At 38.5% G+C, this 26,516-nt stretch overlaps 1 protein-coding gene across 1 annotated transcript in view; it reads right to left on the bottom strand.

Annotated features, from left to right (window-relative positions):
* Positions 1-26,516, bottom strand: part of FAF1 (Fas associated factor 1) — a 511,769-nt gene that overhangs the window by 145,051 nt on the left and 340,202 nt on the right. Inside the window, exons 9-11 of the mRNA XM_030823889.1 lie at positions 13,185-13,280; positions 1,711-1,837; positions 678-741 (exon numbers count right to left, since the gene is read on the bottom strand). Coding sequence (XP_030679749.1) covers positions 678-741; positions 1,711-1,837; positions 13,185-13,280 — 287 coding nt within the window. The remainder of the gene's footprint in view (positions 1-677; positions 742-1,710; positions 1,838-13,184; positions 13,281-26,516) is intronic.

Genomic DNA, 26,516 nt, shown 5'->3' on the forward strand with positions numbered 1-26,516 from the left:
TGGTTACTCACTTTCATATGATTTTCCTAGTTACATTAGCGTTATTTTCCCACTTTAGTTCATTTAATCCAGAATTCCAATAGAGGGAAAAAACTGTTTCTTTTAAAAGTTTCCATATTATATTTCAACAGAAAATATCACTAAAACAATATCATTTACACCAAATTGGGGATTAAACATTAATTCTCTTAATATTTGAACACCTCAGCAGACTCTCAAATGCATATAAAACATTTTATATTTGACACTTAAGGAAGAAATGTAAAACAATTCCAAAAGAAAAAATTAAAGGAAAAAATTCACTTGGATTTAAAATGTTTAAAGTATTTTTAAATTTAATATTATTTTAAAGGATTTTCCATTTGACTGTCCTAAGATACACTAAAAATTATTATCCTATGTCCTAGTCCTTTGGGAATATAATAAAAATATTAAATTAGGATCCATTTATTGAACGTCCATAAAGATACAGAAATCAGTTGAATCTATCTCTGAAGTGGCATAAATGGTTTACTAGTTATTTATGTGTTTCACTATTAGGACTACATAAATTAACAAGTATATCCTTTGAATACTTTAAGGAGAAATTTTAAATAATCTATAATTAAAATTGCCCAAGAAAAATCACAGTAGCATAAAACAGCATCAATTTTATATAGTTAATATCCTAACCCTACCTTGAAGAAAACTCTGCTGTAAATTGTAATAAGGCATCTCCTTCATTTTCTGCGTTTTCTGGCACTAAAAAACAAACAAAAGAAAAAACAAAAACAAAAAAACAAAACAAATAGACACAAAAAACAAACCACATAACATCTAATCCCACATATAAGAAATATATTTAATCAATAAAGAGGAAATAAAATTAAATTTTAGCTTCTGTGATATATCTGAGGGGATAGTTTAACTCAACATATATTAGATCTCATCAAACCAGAATCAAAAAGAATCTTAAAATAGTCCAAGCTCATAAATTTTGAAAAACCAACGGACACAATCTGCTAAGCATTTAAAATATGTGCCCAGTTGTCATTTAGGATTTCAATGTTTTCTTGAAATAGACATCTTGTGATTAAATTATATTAAATGGGTCTGATATTATTTTAAGGACTTCATTAATTAGGAAAATAACCAATTTTATGTAAATATCACATCTATTTCTGCCCACAGGAGTTCTCTAATTTCACAAAGTAAATAGGCCATTATTATTTTAGTGGTCATTTTGCACGTAGCATGTCTTGTTATTCTATAGTACGCGTCTTGTAAGTGGAAGTGAAAGAGATGGTACATTTAGTTTACTTTTTTCCTTCCAAAGATGGGTACCGTTGAATAGAAAAGTAACATTATTACTCTTAAAACTGATATCTCTAATAAGATGTGGGGAAACAAGTATCAGTCACAGAAAGTACACCTGCTTGTTAATCAGCCTCTAGGTTTAAAGAGAGACAGTCATAATTAATTATACATGTAAAACAAAAGTTACACTACCTTGCATTTTTAATGAATTTTCCTAATGCACTGAGAATTTTTGAGTTTAATAAAATCTAAATTCAAAAGGCTCTGGTTCTAATGAAGAATGCCTACTCTCTATTATCTTATCTCCTCAAACCTGGAGGTCAGTAAGAGATGTTTAAGTTTAATGTTCTTCATAAGTTTGTGTACTAGGAGAAAGAATTCTATTGCTGGACCCAAAGAGCTATTAATACTCACTCATTGGAGATTTTCTCAAGGCAGATGACGCCATGCCAAATACTTCTCCATCATCCACCCCAAATTCTGTAGCATCTTCAAAGTCATCTCCATCGCTATCACTAACCATATGAACATCGGTGCTTTGCTATTTAAGGAAAGTCCTGATTAGTTTCATATGGATTTTGGCCTATCAAATTCTAAGAATAAGTTACAATAACAACAACAAGACATAAGCATTATAAAATTTTTATCAAATAAACTCATTTGCTAGAGTAAAGCTTACTATTTTTTCCTTTTAAGGCTTACATACTTTCTAAACTTTCTGTGATACCTGTAGACCAAAGGTCTCCAACCTTCGGGAAATGAAGAATGCTTACAAACTAAATAAAGACAGGGATTTTTGTCTGTTTTTTCCCCAGCATATAGTATACAAGTAAGTGCAAAACAAATGAGAAAATGGGTACAACTGGAGAAGTCAGAGACAAAGTAAGCTATGAGTCTCTCAAAAAGCTCACAGTAATTTCTATTTGGCAGGTAGAAGCAATGGTAGCATTTTCAAACTTTCCACTTCCTTACTGCAGTGGTTCTTAGGTTTCTCCTCGTGAAATATGGTACACTATCCTCACATTCTTATGAATAACATGAAATACACTATATATGAAAGCTCTTTGTAAACTGAAGATGAGATGTAATAATAATGTTTTTACATATGAGCTGTAGTAATAATGTTTTAATTCAGTAAAAATTACTGAGAATTTACTACCTGCTGAGCACTGAGGAATATGCTCTGTTTATTTTGTTTTCAGCAACATCAACTGAAAAGGTATTAAAAACATCTGCTTCAAAGAACTAGGCTGTTATTCTCTAGGTTAGAATGTGATTCTGAAATACTGAGATGTAAAACTTTTGGACTGGGCCGTAAGTACTGCTGAATATTCATGCCTTAGGTAAGAAGACGTCCAAGCAAGACATCTGGCTACATGCTTGTCTGTCCTATGTTCAATAAATAAAGTCTATAAATATTACTTAGTAAATAAAATTTCTATCTTTCAAAATGTGGCACTATGTACTTAAGTTATAAAATGGGGAAACTAATTGATCCCTCAGTCTATGTAGAATAACCTAACATAAATATTTTGCCAGAAAAGCATTAATAGAAACAAAATATAAGACTCATAATTAGCCTGGGCAACATGGCCAGATCTCATCTCTACATAAAAAAAAAAAAGAAGAAGAAAGTCTGGCATGATGGTGTGCCACTGGTCCTAGCTACTTGGGAGGCTGAGGCAGGAGGATCACTTGAGCCCACGAGGTCAAGGCTGCAGTGAGCCTTGTTTGCACCACTGCACTCTAGCCTGAGTGACAGAGTGAGACCCTGGCTCAAAAAAAAAAGACTCATAAAAATTTAGCTAGAGGGAATGTCAGAGGTCAGACAGTTGTTGAATCATAGATTTTAAAGCTGGAAGGATCTTAAAAAGCTGTCATCGGCGGTTTTCTAACTTATTTTCGTAGGGTTACCTCCCTCTCCTAGGCCCAAACAAAATCTTCCAATACAGAAAAGTAGGACTACTCTGGTTGATACAGGGAGAGGTCAATGGGGAGCTTAATGCTCTTGGAGTTGGCCTTTTCTTCCTTGTATCTGTTGACACCTGGGGTATAGCCAGAGGATCTCAGGACCCTGTTAAACACTTTTTAAAACTGCTGATCTAATGATTCTAAGAGTTCCAAATGAGGAAGTCAAGATATTTCTCATTTGACTTAGTGTCAAATGTCAGCATTTCCTCCTCAGGCATACCCAAGCATTAATGCAGAGAATCATAATCATAATATTTTCCCTCTCAACTTTAAGACAATCTTTCTAATGCTTTGAATAGACAAGACAATGAAGACACGTTTGTTGGATGAATAAATAAATGGTCCTTCCCTTAAGCATTTACCTCCTATCTTAACTCTATTTCTCACAGAAACACTGGTTCTCCTCCCTTAATAGTTTGTTCGTAGATCTAAGATCTCCTCCAGGTTTAAGCTAGTCAACAGCTTAAAAATCCACAATGCCTTCTCATTTTAGAGCAGTGAAAGAGCCTCCTCCACAAAACAACACATTTACTAGGACAACAGTGCTTGAGTTCCCGCTGCGTTTCAGGTAGTCAAATATCTGGCGCATGAAGTTCCCTTTAAATTTGAGGCTTAGTCTTAAACAGGTAAAGGCTCAAGATTTACAAGATATACCACATGTTCTTTTACAGTGCCTAGCCAGGTTCACAGGCAAATGAAAAGAAACAAAGGACGAGTATGACAAATATTCTCACATCCTCTATCAGGTAAGCTATCATCTCAGTCTTTGCTTAATCTTGCCTAGTACTCACCCCCTCCTTTGAGGCATCAGGTTAAGAACAAGGGGTGGGAGACACAGGGGAGAAAAAAGGGAATGTTCTATATATACTTCTTTCTATACTTACCCCTTTTACTTTACTGTCCCACATCTATCCTCTTTCTCCAAATCCTGTTCAATAAATTAGCTCCTTTTATAACAACAGGACCTTACTTCATAATAAGATAGTGATTTTAATATTCTTCATATGTCTCCATTATTCATTTTCCCTTCACAAAGTAGAGAATCCCCAAACCTCTTAAAATCCCAGAAAACAAAATCCTATAACCACAACATCTTCAAAGGGAGGTATCTAAAAAGCCAATTTTGTTGAAAAAAGTATATTTCAAATATGAATTATTGAAATATCTGCAAGAATGAACTACTTAATTATGTATAAGGAACTCCCAGTCTCTTCATATTTTCTTATCAGCCATCTAACAGGTTAGAAAAAGCTTTTTCTAAAAAATAAGATAAACAAACTTTTTTTCCATTAACGTTTGCTGATGAGAATAGATAATCTCTTGGTATCTGTCATGGCTGCCCTAAAATTCTTTAAATCCAGAAAAGGTATTTATTCATAATTTTAAAAACAGCTAAAAAATTAGTGATTATATTTTGGGCTGTTTATTGCATTCATTTATTACCTTTAACATTTAACAAACATTTACAAATCACTGTTAAGCGCTACGCTGTTTGGACCTGTGTGAAAGATACAGTATATCCTCTCTTAAGGAGCACCATATATTATACACAGAGCGATTAGTGCTATGACATGTAAATTCAGAAGAGAGGACCTAAATCATAGAGGGTAGGAATCAGGAAAAACTTCCTGGAGGAGATGATAACTAAACCATTTAAGGCAAACATTTAGAACTCATAACTGGCATTAAAGCAAGCTTGTAATTGACATAGATGTTCCTTTCAGCAACATTCACCAACTACCTATTATATCAAGGCACTATGTTAAAAACTAGGTATGTCAGCCAGGCATGGTGGCTCATGCGTGTAATCCCAGCACTTTCAGAGGCCGAGGCAGGCGGATCACTTAAGCTCAGGAGTTCGAGACCAGCCTGGCCAACATGATGAAACCCCATCTCTACTAAAAACACAAAAATTAGCCTGGTGCGGTGGCAGACGCCTGTAATCCCAGCTACTTGGAAGGCTGAGGCAGGAGAATCGCTTGAACGTGGGAGATGGAAGTTGCAGTACGTGCCACTACATCCAGCTAATTTTTATACATTTTGTATGGACAGGGTCTCACTATTTGCCCAGGCTGAACGTGAACTTATTTTAAACTATTTGTCAGGCAATTCGTGTATCTCTAATTCTTTAGGGTCAGTTACTAGAGTTTATTGTGTTCCTTTGGTGGTATCATCTTTCCCAAATTCCTTATGATCCTTGTATTCTTGCAAAGGTGTCTGTGCATTTGATGAAAAAGTTACCTCTTCCAGACTTTATGGGCTGCCATTAGTAAGGAGAGACCTTCACCTGTGGGTGTGGAGAGAGGGTAGGGAAGGAGAGAGGCACTCTGGGGCATGCTGTGGCACTGGGCCTAAGGGCACCAGATGCCAAGTGGTGTGTGTGTGTGGTGACTTGAGGTCTGGGGGGACACTGACTCTTGTCAGCTTAGACAGTTAAGAGTCTGTGACATTGGCACCTGTGTGATCCTTGATGGCAAAAGTTGTGGGAGGTCTGCAGAGGCTGCAAGGGCTACTGGAGTCCTCTGCTGTGCCTGTGTCCAGCAACAAAGGGCCATGGCTAGCAACAATGAAGGCCAGAGCCAGTGAAATGCACATCCTCTGGTGTAAAGGCTGGCTGCAGACATGCCTTTGGCAGCAGATCCAGATGTAGCCTCATGCACTGGGCTAAGTGCTGGAGACAGAAACAGGAGATGGGCAAGACTGTAAGAGCACATGTGGGATGGTCAGGGCTGGAAGCTTGCTTATGCTCAATTGCAGGCACCAGCTAGGGTTAGGTGACAGGAATTAGACTATCTGTGTATATGTGGGCTATCTGTGTATATGTGGGCAGCTGCAGGGCCATCTGTGATTGCAAGCACAGTGGTAGGGGCAGGAGCCAAGGGGCAAGATCACCTACTTATACACATAAAACTGTGGCAGCCAGGGCGGGCAGCATGCAGTAGCCTAGCTGCTGGGGTAAGCCTCAGGTACATGTAGTGGTGGGTTTGAAGCCTGTGATGAATGGTCACAGAGCTGTTTTCAGGCACACATGCAGTAGCTGTGTTTGTGTCCCTGGGCCAAAGAACCCATGGAGGCAGCAGCTGGGGTGGCTCTGGGGAGGAGGAATTTCAGGTGCTTATGCACCTGAAAAATACGAAGTCTGCTGAGGAAGGATTCTAGACCCAAGCAGGAGCAGCTCAGGTGACTCCAGGTAGGGGGGAGGGAGAGGGGTGGTAGGTCACACACCCAGAGACTGTCAAGGCTGCTGGGCTGTGGTCCCAGGCCAGAGCAACTACAGCAGTAGCAGTCTTGCAGCTCGGTCTTTGCCCATTTTTTAATTGGGTTGTTATATTACTTAGTTTTAGGAGTTCTCTATATTTTATAGACATTGATCCCATATTAGATGTATGATTTGCAAATATTTTCTCCCATTCTGTGGGTTGCCTTTATACCTCCATTGCTAGTGTTTTTTGATGCACAAAACTTTTTAATTTTCACAAAGTCCAATTTTTCTATTTTTTCTTTTGTTACCTGTACCATTAGTGTCACACCAAGACATCATTGCCAAATCCAATGTCATAAAACTTTTGCCCTATGTTTTCTTTTAACAGTTGTATTGTTTTAGATCTTACAGTTAGGTCTTTCATATATTTTGAGTTTATTTTTGCATATGATATTAGGTAAGGGTCCAACTTCATTCTTTCGCATGTAGATACCCAGTTTTCCCAGTACCATTTGATGAAAAAACTCCCCTTTCTCCATTGAATGGGATTAGTGCTCTTGTCAAAAACCATTTTATCATATATGCTGGCATGCTGGGGCTCTCTGTTATATTCCACTGGTCTATATGTTAGTCTTTATACTAGCACTGCACTGCTTAGATTACTGTATCTTTTTACTAAACATTGAAATCAGGAAGAGTGAGTCCTCCAGCTTTGTTCTTTTTTAGGATTGTTTTTGGCTATTCAAGGTCCCTTGAAATTCCATATGAATTTTGGGTAAGTTTTTCTATTTCTGCAAAAAACCACCATTGGAATTTTGATAGGGATTTCTGTAGACTGCTTTCGGCACTATGGACATTTGAACAATATTAAGCCTTCCAACCCATGTACATGAAATGTGTTTCATTTATATCTTCTTTAATTTTTCAGCAATGTTTGGTAGCTTTCATAGTACAAGTCTTCCGCTTCTTTTATTAGTTAATTCCTAAGTATTATTCTGTTTGATGCTTTGTCATTGGAATTGTTTTTCTAATTTTCTGTTCAGCTTGTTGACTGTTGGTTTATAGAAATGCAAGTGATTTTTGTGTGTTGACTTTGTATCTTGGTATTTTGCTGAATTCATTTTTTAATTCCAATAGTTTTTTAAAAATGTAATCTTTGGAGCTGTCTACATATAAAATCATCATCAGTGAAGAGAGATTATTTTAATTCTTCCTTTTATTTCTTTTTCTTTTTCTTGCCTAATTGTCCTGGCCAGAACTTCCAGTACTACGTCAAATAGAAATGGTGAAAGGGGTCATTCTTGGCCAGGTGCGGTGGCTCACACCTGTAATCCCAGCACTTTGGGAGACTGAGGTGGATGGATCACCTGAGGTCAGGAGTTCGAGACCAGCCTGACCAATATGGTGAAACCCTGTCTCTACTAAAATTACAAAAATCAGCTGGGTGTGGTGTTGTACTCCTGTAGTCCCAGCTACTCGGGAGGCTGAGGCAGGACAATCACTTGAACCCAGAAGGGGGAGGTTGCAGTGAGCCAAGATTGTGCCACTGTACTCCAGCCTGGGCAACAGAGCGAGATTCTGTCTCCCCCCAAAAAAAAAAAAAAAAAAGGAAAGGGGTTACTCTTATCTTGTTCCTGATTTTAGAGAAAAAGTTTTCAGTCTTTCACCCTTCAGTATGATGTTTGCTGTGAGTTTTTCATATATGTCTTTCATTATGCTGAAGTAGTTTTCTTCTATTTCTAGTTTTACCACGAAAGGGTGTTGAATGTTGTCAAAAAACGATGACGTGTTTTTTCCTTCATTCTGTAAATGTGCTGTATTACATTGAGGATTCCATTATCTCTTGCTTGCACTAGTACAACAGATTCATACCTGATTTCTGTGTCTTCTGTCTTGTTTCCCTTAAATCTAGCCTGTGTACAGCAGAGTGCTCTTCACTAAACTGTGTATTTGTGGGGAGATATCACTCCCCACTTAACAGTCTTTTACCGCTGGCCAAGTGCAGGGGCTCATGCCTGCAATCCCAGCACTTTGGAAGGCCGTGGCAGGTGGATCACTTGAGGTCAGGAGTTACCAGCCTGGCCAACATGGCGAAACCCTGTCCAACTAAAAATACAAAAATTTCACCAGGCATGTTGGTAGGTGCCTATAATCCCAGTTACTCAGGAGGCTGAGGCACGAGAATAGCTTGCACCCGAGAGGTGGAGGCTGCAGTGAGCCGAGATCGCACCACTGCACTCCAGCCTGGGCAACAGAGCGAGACTCCATCTCAGAAAAAAAAAAAAGGGCTTTTACTGCCTTCTACAGTTCCAAATTCTCAATCTGTCATACAAGACTTACTCACTTTCACCTCATCTCTTATCTTCCTTTTCCCCCGACTTTCTTCTGCACTAACAGCAACCTATACTTATCTCTTCTCATTTGCTACATCAAATCATGCTTTTTTCTCTGAATGGAATGAATGGAATATGATTCCTTTGATTCTTTATTTGGCTGTGACTCATTCTTTATAATCCAATTTGGATGTCACCTCCTCTAGTCTTTTTTTCTTTTATTTTCTTTATTTAAAAAATATTCATTTACAAATAACTATTCTGTGTCTGTTACATGCCAGGCACTATGCTAGGTGTTAGGGCTACCGAGGGGAGAAAGGCAAACAAAGTTCTTGCCTGCAACCCTTCTTGAAAGTTACAACCCACCCCCATATCTATGCTCCCCTAGCATCTCCTGCTTGCCTCAATTTTCTCATTAATCATATAATATAAAATTATCAATTTATATTCATCTGACTAGTACATAGTGAGCATTCAATAAATGTTTCTTTAACCATAGTTATAAACTAATGCTTTTAACATTACATTAAAACTTTTTTTTGTTGTTAAGTTTTTGGATTGCTTCTCCTTCTTCACTGTCAACTGAGAACTGAACAATTCCCAAGGAGCCAGGGTCAACAAGGCCCCTACACTATCTCACCCAAGCAACTGAGGATAAATTGTTACCTAGCTAGGTATCCAGAAATATGGGAAAATCATTACATGGGGGCTCAGGAATAAGGGGAGGATGAGAAAAAAATTATTAAATGATCATAAAGAAACTGTGTCTGTAGGGCCCAAGAGATGATGTAAGAATCAAAATTCTCCCAGCTAAAGGACATATAACTACAATCCATAAAATCTAAAACTTGAATTTCACTGCTGGTCTCAAATATTTCCTTCCTAACTCAAAGTTTAAGAAAGTCAATAGCAAAATGATTATTGTTGGCTGGGCGCGGTGACTCACACCTGTAAACCCAGCACTTTGGGAGGCCAAGAAGGGCAGATCACTTGAGGTAAGGAGCTTAAAACCAGTTTGGCCAACATGGCAAAACCCCGTCTCTACTCAAAATGCAAAAATTAGCTGGGCATGGTGGCACATGCCTGTAGTCCCAGCTACTTGGGAGGCTGAGGCACGAGAATTGCTTGAACCCGTGGGGAGAAGGCTGCAGTGAGATAAGATCATGCCACTGCACTTCAGCCTGGGCAACAGAGCAAGACTCTGTTTCAAAAAAAAAAAAAAAAAAAAAGAAAGATGATTGTCTTAAAACACACAAAGTCATGTAGGAGTAGAACCGGAAGACAGCAGTAGAATCACTGGGTAGAAGGTACAATTACACATATTTCAACTTAATATAAGGAAGACAACAGAAAAAGCTTCTCAAAAATGAAACTGGTTATTATAGGAGGGCAGAACTCTAATAATAAGATATTATTATTCAGTAATAATAAGATATTACCGAGGCTGTGACTGTTTTAGGTTGGCAAAGCCTCCCAATGCCACACTACCATTTTCTCAAAATAACCTAAATAGTGTGCTAGCCTCACAAACACTGCTCTTCACTATACGGAACTGACTTCTCTCTGCTGATGGGACCACCCAAATAACACATATAATGGTGAGGGTGAGAGAAGAAAATAAATGAAGTGAAACAGTTACCTGTCACCTCTCAGATAGGACACAGAATAATTAAAAATTTTGGTTGGGGCTAGTTGGCCACCTTTTAATGTTAGTGGATTTATCCATTAAAGAGTGGAAGTATGACCTACTCTAGCCGTTAAAAACAGACTCAAGCACTTTAAAGAAATATCTCATTAAATTATGTCCGGCAATTTCTGCCAAGCAGTGAAACTCAATATTATCTTTCTTTCACAAGGGCTAGTGAGATAAAGTGCTTTTAAAAAAAAATGGTTTGGTCTCTTGAAAAGGAATAAACATTTTTGGAGACCAAGTACAGTACAGTATAATACAGCACGGTCGTATTATTAGCAGGGGAAAACGCTTCCTTCTCTGTGGTTTTCTAAAAAATGTTAAAAACCGGAGTGGCAAATTATAATTTTCACAGGATGATTAGAGACTACAACTTCAATTACGTAGTAGCTCCATTTCTCTTTCACACGTTTAAGTGATATAAACACGTATTCAAAGGATGGCTGGAGAAGTCCTGTCGTAGCTTCCATAACAGGTGTCCAAAATATATAGGCAGGTTAAATAAAAATGAGCAACCACATTTTGTATAGAATGTAAATGGAAAACATTTTTTATCATACTAGCCTAAGCTTTTAAATACTTGAATCGTGCTCTGTCTTAAAAAATTCTAGTTTAAGGCCAGGCGCAGTGGCTCACACCTGTAATCCCAGAACTTTGGAGGGCTGAGGAGGGTGGATCATTTGAGATCAGGAGTTCAAGACCAGCCTGGCCAACATGGTGAAACCCCGTCTCTATTAAAAATAGAAAAAAATGAGCTGGGTGTGGTGGCGCGTGCCCGTAATCCCAGCTACTTGGGAGGCTGAGGCACGAGAATCACTTGAATCCAGGAGGCAGAGGTTGTAGTGAGCTGAGATCGCATCATTGCACTCCAGCCTGGGTGACAGAGTGAGACCCTGTCTCCAAAAAAAAAAAAAAAAAAAAATTATAGTTTAAATAAAGTTCATCTGTGCTATTTAGTTATGACCTCCATTGTATACACTTTTAAAGTCTTGGTGATGACTTTTCCCAGCACATAGTAAGAGCTCAATAAATATTTCTTAAATAAGTTAAAACATCCATGCTCTCTTTCCCATTTCCTTATAACCACGGTCAGAGTTGAGCATGAAAGTGCTGTTTGTAGCCATGGAATAGAATTTAGATATTTCCTTATAATACTCTTTAGGCTTGGGCTGGGCATGGTGGCTCATGCCTGTAATCCCAGCACTTTGGGAGGCTGAGGTGGGTGGATCACAAGGTCAGGAGCTCGAGACCAGCCTGGCCAATATAGTGAAACCCCGTTTCTATTAAAAATACAAAAATTAGCCAAGCATGGTGGCGGGCACCTGTAGTCCCAGCTACTTGGGAGGCTGAGGCAGGAGAATCGCTTGAACCTGGGAGGTGGAGGTTGCAGTGAGCCGAGATCGCTCCATTGCACTCCAACCTGGGCAACAAGAGTGAAATCCCGTCTCAAAAAAAAAATTTTTTTATATATATATTCTTCAGGCTCACATAGACCCAAATAGGCACAACACACACACAAATGTGTTCAATCTTACCTGCCCCTTCTCTTTGTTTCTTTAGGACCCTTGTGTGCAACACTATCACTGTATTTTTTACATTATGCCATCATTATTATTATTTTTTTATTTTTATTTTTATTTTTGAGATGGAATTTCACTCTTGTTGCCCAGGCTGGAGTGCAATAGCATAATCTCGGCTCACGACAACCTCTACCTCTTGGGTTCAAGTGATTCTCCTGCCTCAGCCTCCTGCGTAGCTGGGATTAAAGGCATGCACCACCACGCCCAGCTAATTTTGTATTTTTAGTAGAGACGGTGTTTCTCCATGTTGGTCAGGCTGGTCTCGAACTCTTGACCTCAGGTGATCCACCCACCTTGGCCTCTCAAAGTGCTGGAATTACAGGTGTGAGTCACTGCGCCCGGCCACTGTTATTTTATCTATCACCTTTGACTCTGAGCATTTTGGTATAAGTACAGTGTTATTCATCTTTGTTATCTAAAGATATCAAGCACAGTGTCTGCCTCATGGTAAGTGCTCCAACCCAATGAGTTAAAGGACTTCCAGGGTCAATCCTAATGAATCTACTCAACTACAGAGTCAATAGCAAAGAAAGTTTCTTTTTTCTTTTTTTGAGATGCATTCTCATGCTGTTGCTCAGGTTGGAGTGCAGTGGTGTGATCTCCGCTCACTGCAACCTCTGCCTCCTGGGTTCAAGCAATTCTCATGCCTCAGCCTCCCAAGTAGCTGGGATTACAGGTGTCTGCCACCATACCTGGCTAATTTTTGTATTTTTAGTAGAGACGGGGTTTTACTGTGTTGGCCAGGCTGGTCTTGAACTCCTGGCCTCATGTGCTCTGCCTGCCTCGGCCATCCAAAGTGCTGGGATTACAGGCGTGAGCGACTGTGCCCAGTCTAGAAAGTTCTTTGTTAGCCCAATGGTTCTAAGTAAAAATCATTTCAACCAATCCATCTGAATTCTGTCTGTTGAAACATGCAACTAACAGAGTGGGAAGGAGCACATTAGTAGTAACCTTGCATGGACAGTTTCTGCCTTCAAGAATTTACCGAGATTTAATTAATGCTACATTAACTCTATCTGTTCATTGCTCTGGCAGATAAAAAAGAAAGGGAAGTGGGCATGTAGGTGGGGGATGGGCCTTCTGTTCAATGAAAAGCTGGCAAACAGGCTTACTTCTTCCGACTGTTCCCGGGTCTGTGCAGGTGAAGATCTTCTTCCCACTGAAAGTCGATGGCAGGGATAAGAGAGCCCTGATTCAGCAAGACACATCTGCAAAAAGTAGAATCCATCATTTGTAAACAAAATACGGCCATGTTTCACAAAAGGATTTTACTTTTCAGGTATTTTCTATTATTGCTGAAGCTAGATTAGAAAGCTAACTCTAGTATCCTGGGTATTACATTACCAGGAAGGCTTTGAAAATTTGAAATTTTTCCACACATGGGATGTTATGGTAGCCAAGGCTAATTTTCATTAGATGATAGACTGAGGTTCTAGGAAACTGTAATGAGCCCAAAATAAGGCAAATCATACATATTTGCCCCCAATCCCCCACTGCCTCAATGTGCATCTGCTACTTTTCTGATTAGCAGAATAATACCTCATTTTCCTAACTCCGAGGGCAGTAGGGATAGAAATATAAAATTGTAGGTGAGATACAAAATTTAAAATTTCCATAAGATACATATATCAAAAATATACAAAAACCTAAGTTTAGGTTTTACACTAAAGGAAGCTGCCTTGTATTTGAGTAGTTACAAAAGTTCTCCTATTACAGGGTGCTTCCTCAAATACTTCATTTTCAATATGCTGTTTGGACAGATTAGCCTCAAATAACCTGAGTCAATGATGCTTCAGGTTCTCCCAGAGTTTACTTGTCAAAACTGGCTAATAAAGAAGACAATGATAAGACATGATTATTCCTAGAGCTCTGTATAATCTCACAATTGCAAGTATTAAAAGTCCTTATAAACCTGTCTTTAAAAGATACTTTGAAAAATGTCTTGGGAAGATGATGAATATACACACATAGGACAAATGAAACCAAAACAAAACAAAAAATAAGCAAATGAAAAAATTACAACTGTCCTTAATGACACCTAGATATAGTATTTGATTATTACTTTCTCCACAGTGTAGGGATAATAAGGTTGAGTTCATGGGTAAAGCAATGAGAAAATGCCTAGCACACAGTAGTGGCTCAACAAACATTACTTTTTACTAGTCTGTGAAGAATACCTGTGGCTTGAGATAAAATGTCCAGCGAGAAGGATGGACTCTAGAAAACATGACTTTAGCAGAAACACCTTCCTCACCTAGACTGTTAAGCCCACTGTCACCTTATATTCTGGGGTCTTTCTAAGTTAGCCTGTTCCTTAATTAACACAAGAGTAGTCATCTTATTCAATTCAATTATTTGGTCTTTACGATGTCAACCAAAAAGAAAAAAAAAAGTGACCCTAGTGGTGATGATGATGCTTATATATAAAAAATGCCTATAGAATTTGAATAAATATCATGAACTATGAGGGTAGCCACAAAAGCAGTATTTGTAAATTAACATTACATAATATTAACATTATTTTAGGTATATGTGTCCAATTAAATAATTTGACAATTATACTACATCAACACAAAAGGTTTATGCATTTAAATTATCCAAAGAAAACCCTTTTTCACAAAAATAATAATTATTTTACAGCATTTATATTTTTAAGGCCACATCTTAAGGAAAAAGTAGCTATAGTTGGAAAGAATTTAATTGTTCTTGTCAGCTGTCAATGATTAAAATATAAGGATGGTAAATCATTTTTTGACAAGACATGAAGAAAAATGAACAAAATTAAGTAAATTTGTTCTGTTAAAAAGCAATCCATGGAAAAGGCAGGCACTTAACAAATTCTTTTTGATCCCTAAAGGAACTTTTTCTATTTAATAACAGGAGACGGCTAAGTGTAGAATGGACTTTTAAACTCAGAGTGTCTTCTACTATTCACTCGAATCAATATTTTCCATCTCGAAACAGTTTCCTGGCTGGGCGTGGTGGCTCATGCCTGTAATTCCAGCACTTTGCAAGGCTGAGTCAGGAGGATAGCCTGAGCTCAGGAGTTCAAGACCAGCTTGGGCAACATAGTGAGATCTTGTCTCTAAAAACATAAACAAAAGATTAGCTGGGTATGGGGGCACACGCCTGTAGTCCCTGCTACTTGGGTTGCTGAGGCGGGAGGACCACTTGAGCCCAGGTGGTTAAGGCTGCAGTGAGCTGTGATCATGCCACTGTACTCCAGCTTGGGTGATAAAGTGAGACCCTGTCTCCAGAAAAAGAAAAACCAATTAGCTGGGCATGGTGGAACACACCCATAGTTCAGCTACTAGGGAGGCTGAGATGGGAGGATTGCTTGAGCCCAGGAGGTCAAGGCTGCAGAGAGCTGAGATCATGCCACTGCATTCTAGCCTGGGTGACAGAGCAAGAACCTGTCTTAAAAAAAAAAAAAAAAAAAAAAAAAAGGCTAAGTTTTCTGTTCTATAAAATTAACATGACCTTTCCTAACAGGCTTTCTGTGAGGATGGCTTAAATGAGAATACACTTGCTACCTAGTAGATATTCCATCGGTGAGTGAGTACTCAAAGTCCATTTGAAGTTTTTTCTTTTCTTCTTACAAACAGTATTTAGTGTTAAGAACATACTGTGCTGGGCACGGTGGCTCACGCCTGTAATCTCAGCCCTTTGGGAGGCTGAGGCGGGTGGATCACCTGAGGTCAAGAATTCGAGACCAGCCTGACCAACATGGTGAAATCCCATTTCTACTAAATACAAAAAATTAGCCGGGCATGGTGGTTCATGTCTGTAATCCCAGCTACTTGGGAGGCTGAGACAGGAGAATTGCTTGAACCTGGGAGGTGGAGGTTGCAGTGAGCCGAGATTGCGCCATTGCACTCCAATCTGGACGAGTGAAACTCCGTCTCAAAAAAAAAGAACGTACCATGTGATTTTCAAAGTATGTACTATAGGCACAGGGTTCTTGAGATTCTTTTAGGAGTTCCATAAGGTCAAAATTATTTCATAATAATACTGAAGTGGCATTAGACTTTTTCACTGTGTTTTATTTATTTATTTATTTTCTTGAGAGGGAATCTCACTTTGTCACCCAGGCTGGAGTGTGGTGGTACGATCTTGGCTCACTGCAAGCTCCACATCCCAGGTTCAAGTGATTCTCCTGCTTCAGCCTCCGAAGCAGCTGGGATTACAGGTGTGTGCCACCATGCCTGGCTAATTTTTGTATCTTTGTAGAGATGGGGTTTTAACATGTTGGCCAGGCTGGTCTTGAACTCCTGACATCAGGTGATCTGCCCACCTCAGCCTCCCAAAGTGCTGGGATTACAGGCCTGAGCCACCACGCCTGGCCACAGTGTTTTTATACTGATGTTAAAAAAAAGCAATAGTGGGCAAATCTGCTGGTACTTCAGCACAAATTAAGGTAGTAACACCAAACTGTTAAAAATCTCCAGTTCCATGTACTCACTGTAAAAATGGCAGTTTCATTTAAGAACGTCCCTGTTAAATCAGTAAAAATTATTATTTTTAATTAAATTTTGACTCTTAATACATATCTTTTAATATTCTATGTGACAAATGTGAAGTACGTATAAAGGACTTCTACAGCATACCAAAGTATAATGGATGGGTTGAAGAAAAAGCACTTGTGTTTGAGTTATATGCTGAATCAGCCACTTTTTTTCATGAAACACCATTACTACTTAAACAAATGATGGGCAGACAAACTGTGGTTATTTGGATTTGGTATTCAGACAAGTATCCCTTACTCAAAATGCTTGGGACCAGAGGTGTTTCAGGCTCAGAACTGTTTTGGATTTTGGAATATTTGCATCATACATACCTAATAGTTGAGCATTCCGCATCTAAAAATCCAAAATCTGAAATGCTCCAATGAGCATTTCCTTTCAACATCATGTTGCTGCTTAAAAAGTTTCAGATTTTCAGATTACGGATACTCAACCTGTGATTGAGTATCCCTAATTGCTGAACATTTTCTCCAAAATGAATGAAGTGAGACTACTACTTCAAGGAACAGATCTGACAGTATTAATTGCCAATGACAAAATTTGAGTTTTCACGTAAAAATTGAGAGTTTTAAAAACTATCAGCCATCATGAGCTTGACAGCTTCTCAATGCTTAAAGCCTTTGTGATGAGTTCAGTGGTTATATTAATATAATAGATGTGACTTTTTATATCATGTAATGAAATGTGTCAACATTTAGAAAATCTGCATAACTCACAAGACCAATATTCTCCAAATGAACAGTGATTGCATGATGTTATAAAATTATGTATGGATAAAGGTTTAATTCAAACTGTGAGGCAGACCAATGTATCTTACTATGACAAAGTATTAATACAAAATGTATACTGATAGGGCTTCAGATTCGATATTGAAAGTAACATTTAGCTTTACCCGAGAAAGCTCCTTGCCACATATACACACACACAAAAATTAAAATAAAAATAATAAAACTAACCTTTAGGAAACTACCACTTCTTGAGTTCTAGTGTAGTATCAAATAATAATATCTATAATTATTTGAAAAGACTATTAAAATACTCCTCCTTTTTCCAACTATAGATCTGTAGGAGGTCAGATTTTCTTCATATTTTCAATCAAAAAAATTCATTACAACAGGTTAAATGCAGAAGAAGGAAGACAAGAAAATCCAGTTGTCTTCTATTAAGACAGACATTAAAGAGATTTGTAAAAGTATAAAAACAGTGTCACTTTACTTACTGAATTTTTAGAAAATATAATTACTTTGTATAAAAATGCTATTTATATTAACATGTATTCACTTGTCATCTTAAATATTATTTTCTTCAATATTAATTTTTAGAATGGTAAATGTCAATGAATATAATCCACATAAACAAAAGCTCTCTGGGGTCTTTGATGATTTCTTTGCAAGTGCAAAAGGATCCTGAGACCAAAAAGCTGTGAACTGCTGAACTATGCAATGTGTACATGTGCAACTAATTTTCATGAATAATGACAACTATTATTTGAAACAACTGAGAAGACAAAAAAGCTCTTTCGTGAAATCTTAGAATCTTTTCGATGTTTCTTCTTTACACAATAAACAAAGCATATAGTATTTTCTTTGTATTATTCTTTATATTATTCTTCATATGAAAATAAAATACTAGGACAATATGCAAAGGGAAACTCCTGTAAACCATCATGACTGATTACTGGCTATGTCTAACAAGTTGTTAGTAAAACACAGTATTATCATGTTAAGCTTGTCCTCAGAGCATTTAAGGCCATTCTTAATACTTCTTTCTTTAAAAATATGAATTAGTAGGCTGGGCATGGTGGCTCACACCTGTGACTCCAGCACTTTGGGAGGCCAAGGCGGGCAGATCACTTGAGGTCAGGAGTTCGAGACCAGCCTGACCAACGTGGTGAAACCCCGTCTCTACTAAAAATACAAAAATTAGCTGGGCATGGTGGTGGGCGCCTGTACTCCCAGGCACTCGGAAGGCTGAGGCAGGAGAACTGTTTGAACCCGGGAGGCAAAGGTTGCAGTGAGCTGAGATTGAGCCACTGCACTCCAGCCTGGGTGAGACTCAGTCTCAAAAAATATATATACATTCATATGTGTATATATATATACACTATATATATTCATATGTGTATATATATATATACTATATATTCATATGTATATATATACATACTATATATTCATATACACATATACATTCATATAGACACATATATATTCATATACATATAAATTAGTTCTTCAAAGTATTTTTTATTTTATAGCCAAATTTTAACCCTCTCCCAAATACATGTTTGCAGTCTGTCTTTTTTTTCTAATTATAAATGACAAAGACTAAGACATTTTAAGAGTATTGGAAGCTATAAAACCTGTTATGGGACCTTGGGTCAGTAACCAAGAGTCTTAACATCTCCTTTTGTAAAATATAGGTACGACCAACTAAATGGCCTCTCAGATCCCTTCTAGCCCTAATGGGCTATGATCTTCATACATCACTAAGGAGATTTGGTTATGTCACCTGCAGACTCCTTGCTCTGCATGTGACACACCCAGTAACACAACTGAATGAGATTCAAACTACAGCTTTACTGTTTGTATCTTTTATTCACTCAGTTTGTAAAATACAATTCTCTTGTGTTTTAAGAAGAACAATTAATATGAGACTTTTTTTAAAACCATATCTCAAGCTTGTCATCATCCTAACAAGGCACTGACGTAATTTCATCCAGATTTGGGAATGCTACTGGATATCAGCATTGACTACACTGCACTGATGATCTTTTTAATCTGTGTATTTGTATGTCAAGATGTATCCAACTGTACACTTAAAAAATGTATGGCTTATTACAGGTCAATTATACTTCAATAAGGCAATATTCAGTGCTATTAATACATGCATTTATATCCTCATATAAAGTATTGCTTTTTTTTTTTCTTTTTTAGACAGACTCTCACCCTGCCACCCAGGCTGGAGTGCAGTGGTGTGATCTCAGCTCACTGCAACCTCCATCTCTCAGGTTCAAACGATTCTCCTGCCTCAGCCTCCTGAGTAGCTGGGACTACAGGTGCATGCCACCAAGTCCAGCTAATTTTTGTATTTTTGTAGAGATGGGATTTCATCATGTTGCCCAGGCTGATCTTGAACTCCTGATCTCAAGTGATCTGCCCGCCTCGGCTTCCCAAAATGCTGGGATTATAGATAGGAGCCACCTCCCCCAGCCTAAAGCATTGCTTTTTGACATATACACATACACCCAGGAAACCATTCAGTATTTTAAAAACAGTTGTACAATAACTGCTATTATTAAGAGCTCAATATGTATTGTTATTACACAAAGTGCTTTATACGCACTACCTCACTTAATTCTCACAATAACTCTGCCAGGTAAGGATTATAATCCCCATTTTAGAGATGAGGTTACTAAATCTCACACAGAATAAGAAAGTTGCCCAAAATCAAACAGATACTGACTGGTGAACCAAAATTAAAACTCAGGCACTTTATCTCACAACCATTTAAAAAGTATCCAATCAAACAACTATTAAGGCTCTAAGATATCTTGTCTTACTATCTGATAACCAATAATTACTTTCTTTGGCTTAATTAAAACAGCTACTCCTAGAGACCATCAATTAGTCAGAAACTACATAGTAAGTGCTTAACATATGTCTACCATACATGACAACTCTGTAAATTAAAGACCATCATGATTGTACAAATCATAAAATAACCTTAGAGTGGTGGAGTAACTTGTCCGAGATAAATCGGGTACCAGATGGCAAACCAGATTTAACTCCAAAAGCCATGGAGTTTTCTATTACATCACATTTCCAACGTAAATAAGGCTTTTTATAGTACGGAGTCCTGAAGATGACTTCTGGAATACCCCTTTTAAATTTTCAGATGCTTACTGTTCAGCTAAATAGATTACTGAGGTAGTTTTAAACCAAACTGAGTCATGAGGCTAAAATTTCATTTACTGCCAAGCAAAGCGCAAATCAAAAAACTTATTTATTTTTATTCGCAATCCGAGGTTTCTTCTGCCCTTCCCCCAGCCATTTTTTTTGTCACTTACGTGCTAGAAAAGTCACACAGAGCTTTAATTTGTGGCAGGTTGAAGCAAGCTTATCAAGAATGCTAGTTACCAAGTATACATGCACTTGTCTGGACTAGCCCACTGCCACATTCTTGTAGCAGGGTTAAACAGCAGTTTAGTCACCTCATAAAAAGGCACACTGTTAAAAAGGAAGTGACTAATAATATTCTGGAACCAACAGAATATTAAAAGACATGTGCAGGTCAAGATCAATTATCAACAAAACTCTTGTGTAAATAGCTCAAAAAACTGTTCTCTGCCTGGCCTTGCTGTGTTATTGTCCTCAATTGATTTGGCAAGTTGGTAAGTTTAATGAAATAAACACCAACAGTTACAAGTTCTCAGGCTTTTTGCTATGTACATAAACACAAATGCTACCATGTAAGCAACCAGAGTTGGAAGAAACAAGGATGGCTGCTATACATGGCTTCATTTTACACACAAGATACTAGATTTGGAAGAGTCCTCAGAATTCATCAGTTGCTTGTATCCCAACCAGGAGATCTTGAAGCCTTAGCCGAGTCGAGTGCTGCTGCCATACCTTCCCCCACCCAGCATCTCCCTTGTCCCATTCCAAGCTAGTAATGAGAATTTTCAGAGAGAAGGTATCAGCAGCCTTCTCTTAAACTTCTATCAGTGATCCCACCATCCCCAACAGATTCCAAATGAAAGGCAGTTTCTCCTCACAAGATAAGGGTCTAATCCTCTCACTTAACAGGAAAAGAAACTGAGGTATAGAGAGGTAAAGTGTTTGTCCCAAGTCTCACATCTGCTTAATGATAGCACAAGCATGTTCTCTTCTTGACTCCTAATCTCGGTTTTTTTCTTCTTTTTTTGTTTTTTGAGGCAGTCTTGCTTTGTTACCCAGACTGGAGTGCAGTGGTACAATCACGGCCGACTGCCACCTCGATCTCTCAGCATCAAGCAATCCTCCCACCTCAGCCTCCTGTGTGGCTGAGTCTGCAGGTGCATGCCACCATGCCCAGCTAATTCTTAAATTTTTTGTAGAAATGAGGGTCTCCTTATTTTTTGTAGAGATGGAGTCTCATCATGTTGCCCAGGCTGGTCTTGAACTCCTGGGCTCCCCATTTTGGCCTCTCTCAAAGTGCTGGGATTATAGGTGTGAGCCACCACACCCAGCCAACTATGTGTTTTTTAAAGATGATACAGTTAATTGTAAAATACTAACAAATATCTTGATTTAATTATCTTATAGTTTCTTTTTAAAAGCCTTTGGAAATATATATAGTAATTTTAAATGCTCCTGACTTACTTTTTTGGTTTCTTTCATTTAATCTGGTGGGACTCTCAAAATCAAGGAGAATCACCTGATGCTATTTTTCCACATTATAATTACCTACTTTTATGCTTCCTTATACTGTCCCAACATTATCTTGAGATTTTGGCTATCACAGAGAGGTTGCTCAATATAAAAGGTTTTTTTTTTTTTAATCTTCTAGGGCATTTCATCCCCTAAAACCAGATTATGTCATAGGGAGATAAAGAGCTGCTCACTGTAACAGAATTAGCACAATTTCTAAATGGATATGCTTTTATAACTAAACACAGACATCAATATTCTTGTACTTCATTACTTATTGATTTTAGTGAGTACACTAGAAGAGGTTCTGAAGTATTTTACATCATTAAAATACTTCTGAAGTCCGGGCGCAGTGGCTCACACCTGTAATCCCAGCAATTTGGGAGGCCGAGGAGGGCAGATCACAAGGTCAGGAGATCGAGACCATCCTGGCTAACACGGTGAAACCCCATCTCTACTAAAAACGGAAAAAATTAGCCAGGCGTGCTGGTGGGCACCTGTAGTCCCAGCTACATGGGAGGCTGAGGCAGGAGAATGGCGTGAACTCGAGAGTTGGAGCTTGCAGTGAGCCAAGATCACACCACTGCACTCCAGCCTGGGCGACAGAGCGAGACTCCGTCTCAAAAAAAAAAAAAAAAACTTCTGAAGAGCATTAAGTTACACAATAAGAAATATAGCCCCGACCAGCCTAACACTGTCTAATGGCATAGTCCCTCATACCTATTTAGAGAGAATGGTCAACTTTACCTATATAAAAAAGTACTATCCTCAGGTAAGTAAGTGCTCAAGATGTTATTTGTAAGGCAACTTTAAACCAAAGTTATTTCAGCTCAATCAAGAACTCTGTTTCAAAGTCAACTTTTTTTTTTTCACAGAGGCCAATAATGCACACTGTGAATTAAAATAGCCCTTCTTTCTCAGTTCCTATCACTACAGCTTTATGCCATTTAGTTGCTTATGAGCACCCTCTGGTGGAGGGCAGAAGAGGGAAAAGAACATATTAAACATATTGCCTATAACCAGTAAGAAGGGTGAGGGGGAAAGAGAGATCTGGAATATGTGCAGATTTCACTTGACTCTGCTTTTCTTCCTCATATTATTTGATAATTTAGAACTATTTGTTGAATGTTATACTAACCATATAGTTACTCAGAGTTGATAACTTATTAAATAAATATTAAGTTATTATATGTCAGGCACTTGGATCCAAATAACCTGGTCTTGGATCCTGGCTTTGATATCTAATGTCATTTCTCAGGAAAGCTGCTTATCTCAAAACCTCTCAGTTTCCTTGTCTGAGAAGTGGGAATAATATCTTTGTTGACAGCAATAAAGAGATAAGTGAAAAAATATGTAGCATAGTGGACTAGATTTTCTTTTTTTTTTTTTTTTTTTTTTTTTTTGAGACGGAGTCTCGCTCTGTCGCCCAGGCTGGAGTGCAGTGGCGCAATCTCGGCTCACTGCAAGCTCCGCCTCCCGGGTTCATGCCATTCTCCTGCCTCAGCCTCTCCGAGTAGCTGGGACTACAGGCGCCCGCCACTACGCCCGGCTAATTTTTTTTTTGTATTTTTAGTAGAGACGGGGTTTCACCGTGGTCTCGATCTCCTGACCTCGTGATCCGCCCGCCTCGGCCTCCCAAAGTGCTGGGATTACAAGCGTGAGCCACCGCGCCCGGCCAGATTTTCAACTTTAAAAAAATAAAAATCACACACCACCTCATCTTTGTCTCCTTGCCAGAAGGATTATCATATAGGTGTTTTCAGTTGCAATGCCCAATTATTTTTAAGAATCTAAGCCTAGATGGCAGAATTGGTATCATTTAAGTATTTTATATCAACTTATGTCAATTAAATTTAACTGTATTAGTATATGTTCTAAAACATACAACAACCAAATATATTATTCAGTCTTTTCCATACCAAAGATATCCAAATGATGCTGACCAATATTAAAGAAAAATTTCTTCCTAAGTGAACAAATTTAAATTATTAAGAGAGAAGGGTTTCTTATCATTTCCCACATAACATTCTTGTGAGTGCCAACCTGTGGAGAGCATTTTTGTTTAGATATATTGTAGCTGTGAGAGTTTCTAAGGGCCCATATCTTACATCACTCATTACCTGCTTACGACTGAGAATTTCGAAAGGATACATTACATAGCCATGTCCAAAAGTGGAACTTGCTTCAGGTTTCCCATTCAATTCCTGCGAGAGGAACTAAACCAAAATTGACAGAAAGAACAACAGGCTATTGGAGGCAAAAATAACAAGAACAAAAACAAACAAACGAAAAACTAAAAAGGGTATCTCTGTCTGCTGCAATGACTTTGGGGGACCAGTTAAGCCTCCTGAGAACATTTAGCTTAAAAACATTTAACTAGCCTGTAAGCCACTTTTTTTTTTTTTTTTTTCCTGTTGCCACCATTAAAGCAAAGCAAGAATTGTTCTTTTATGTCTTTAGGCTTCATGGTGCCCTTGTATGATTCCTTTCTGCCATAAGTCAGCCAGTGGTATGATTCCATGTGTGTAAATACTTGGGAAGAACACTATACATAGAGCAAAGGACCTGGGTTAAAACTCTAAATCTGCCTCTTATTCATTCTGTGACCTTGATCAACTCTCTTCTCTAAGTTTTATCACCTGTATGATGAAAAAATTGGACTAGATGATTCTTATGTTTTCTCTCACCCTGAAAACTTTCTCAGTCTGATGTTCAAGGCCATAACCCTGCCCACCTTTCCAGCCATTACCTCCCACTATTTTTGTATACAGGTTTGTTTGCTCAATGATCCAAAAATATGCCTTGCATGTGCCTACTCTTAGGCTTCTGCTCATTCCATTACTCTTGCCTGGGTTTCCCTCACCATTCTTTTCCATCTGTCTATTTCTTAGGTATGTGAAGATAATATGAGAAAAATTTAAGTGACAAAACTTCTTCAAAACTCAGCTCAATCACTTTCTGAAAGCCTTCTATATGACCTCCCCAATTTCACATTTTTCTCTGTCGCCAAAACACTCGGTATCTTTTGGTAGTCAATCGTATCCAGTGACACTTGGACAAACCTTCCAGATAAACCTCATTTATTCAGCTAGTTCCTAAGGGGAGACCCAGAATCCCAGGTGGGAACCGAGTAGACAGAGGCAATGTGGATGTCACAGTGATGCAGGGCAGGCGAGTCCCAAAACTGGGGCTTAGCACAGGAGGGTTCTTGGCTTTGCCCAGAAAAGAATTCAAGGATGGGCTGGAGGTGTTAAGACAGCAACTTTTACTGAAGTGGCAGTGTACAACAGTGGCAAAGCTACCGCTCCTTGCGGAGCAGGGCTCCCCCGTAGGCAGTGTGCTCAGAGTAGCAGCTCAAAGGCTGTTCTGCAGTCATATTTATACTTGCTTTTAATTACATGCAAATTAAGGGGTGATTATGCAGAAATTTCTAGGAAAAGGGGGGTAACTTCTGGGTTGTTTAGTTGTTGACAGGGAAAGGGGCAGTAACTTCTGGGTGTTGCCATGGTAATGGTAAACAGACATGGCACAATGGTGGACATATCTTATGGAAAGCTGCTTTTGCCCTGTCCCTATTTTAGCTAGTCATCAATTTGGTCAGGTGCCTGAGCCCTGCCTCTGGAGTTCAGTCCCACCTTGCACCTCAATAGGCAAAGGTTTTACAAGAGTGGGTCAGGAACTGGACCCAAAGGAGGGGAAAGCCAAATTCCTAGGGATCAAAAACTCTGTCATCCTATGTCTGTGGAAGTCTGCCCAGGCCATAACCATGTATGACATTTCTGTTCACTAGGGAAATGGTAGTCCTAAGACAGGCTGCAACATTGCTTCAATGAGTGCAACGGATGAGGGGACCTGCTGTCCTAGGAGGGGAGGGGAAGAAGTAGTATCTTACTGAAGAAGGAGAAATCTTACCCCAAAATGTCCCCCCATATCTCTCAAATCATTTGTATCATTGACAACGAAGTGTCTGGAAAAATGTGTCATTGTAAGGTAATTTCTTTGGTAGGTAGATGTCACTATACTTCGTTGGAGAGCTATAAAAGCAGAGAAATTACGAACTTGGACTCCAAAGCCATTCTTCTAGGGTTTGAAATCCTGGCTCTGCTGGTTAAGAGCTTGTATGACTCTGGACAACTCTCTCACCTTCTCAGTGCCTTAATTTCCACCTCTGTAAAGTCTTATAAGTTACAAGACTGTTGTGAAGATTCAAGAGTATGTGTATCTAAGTCTGTCTATCAACCAATGTATCTATCTATGCTTGATTGTATGAATTTTGCTAAATCACTCTAGGGGAACAGACAGACAGTACTATAAGTAGAGTGCAAAATACCATTATCCACTCACTTAACTAATAGTTACTGAACAACCACAATGTGTCAAGACCTCAGCTGAGTGCTAGAGATACAGACAACGGTGAACAGTTTCTGCTTTGATAAAGCCAATAATTTTTCAGGCTTTAGGTTTGTGAATAAAGTATAGATCATGCTAGTTCTATTTTATGCTATTCTGC

The sequence above is a fragment of the Nomascus leucogenys genome, chromosome 12, assembly GCF_006542625.1.
Source record: "Nomascus leucogenys isolate Asia chromosome 12, Asia_NLE_v1, whole genome shotgun sequence".
Lineage (NCBI taxonomy): Eukaryota > Metazoa > Chordata > Mammalia > Primates > Hylobatidae > Nomascus > Nomascus leucogenys.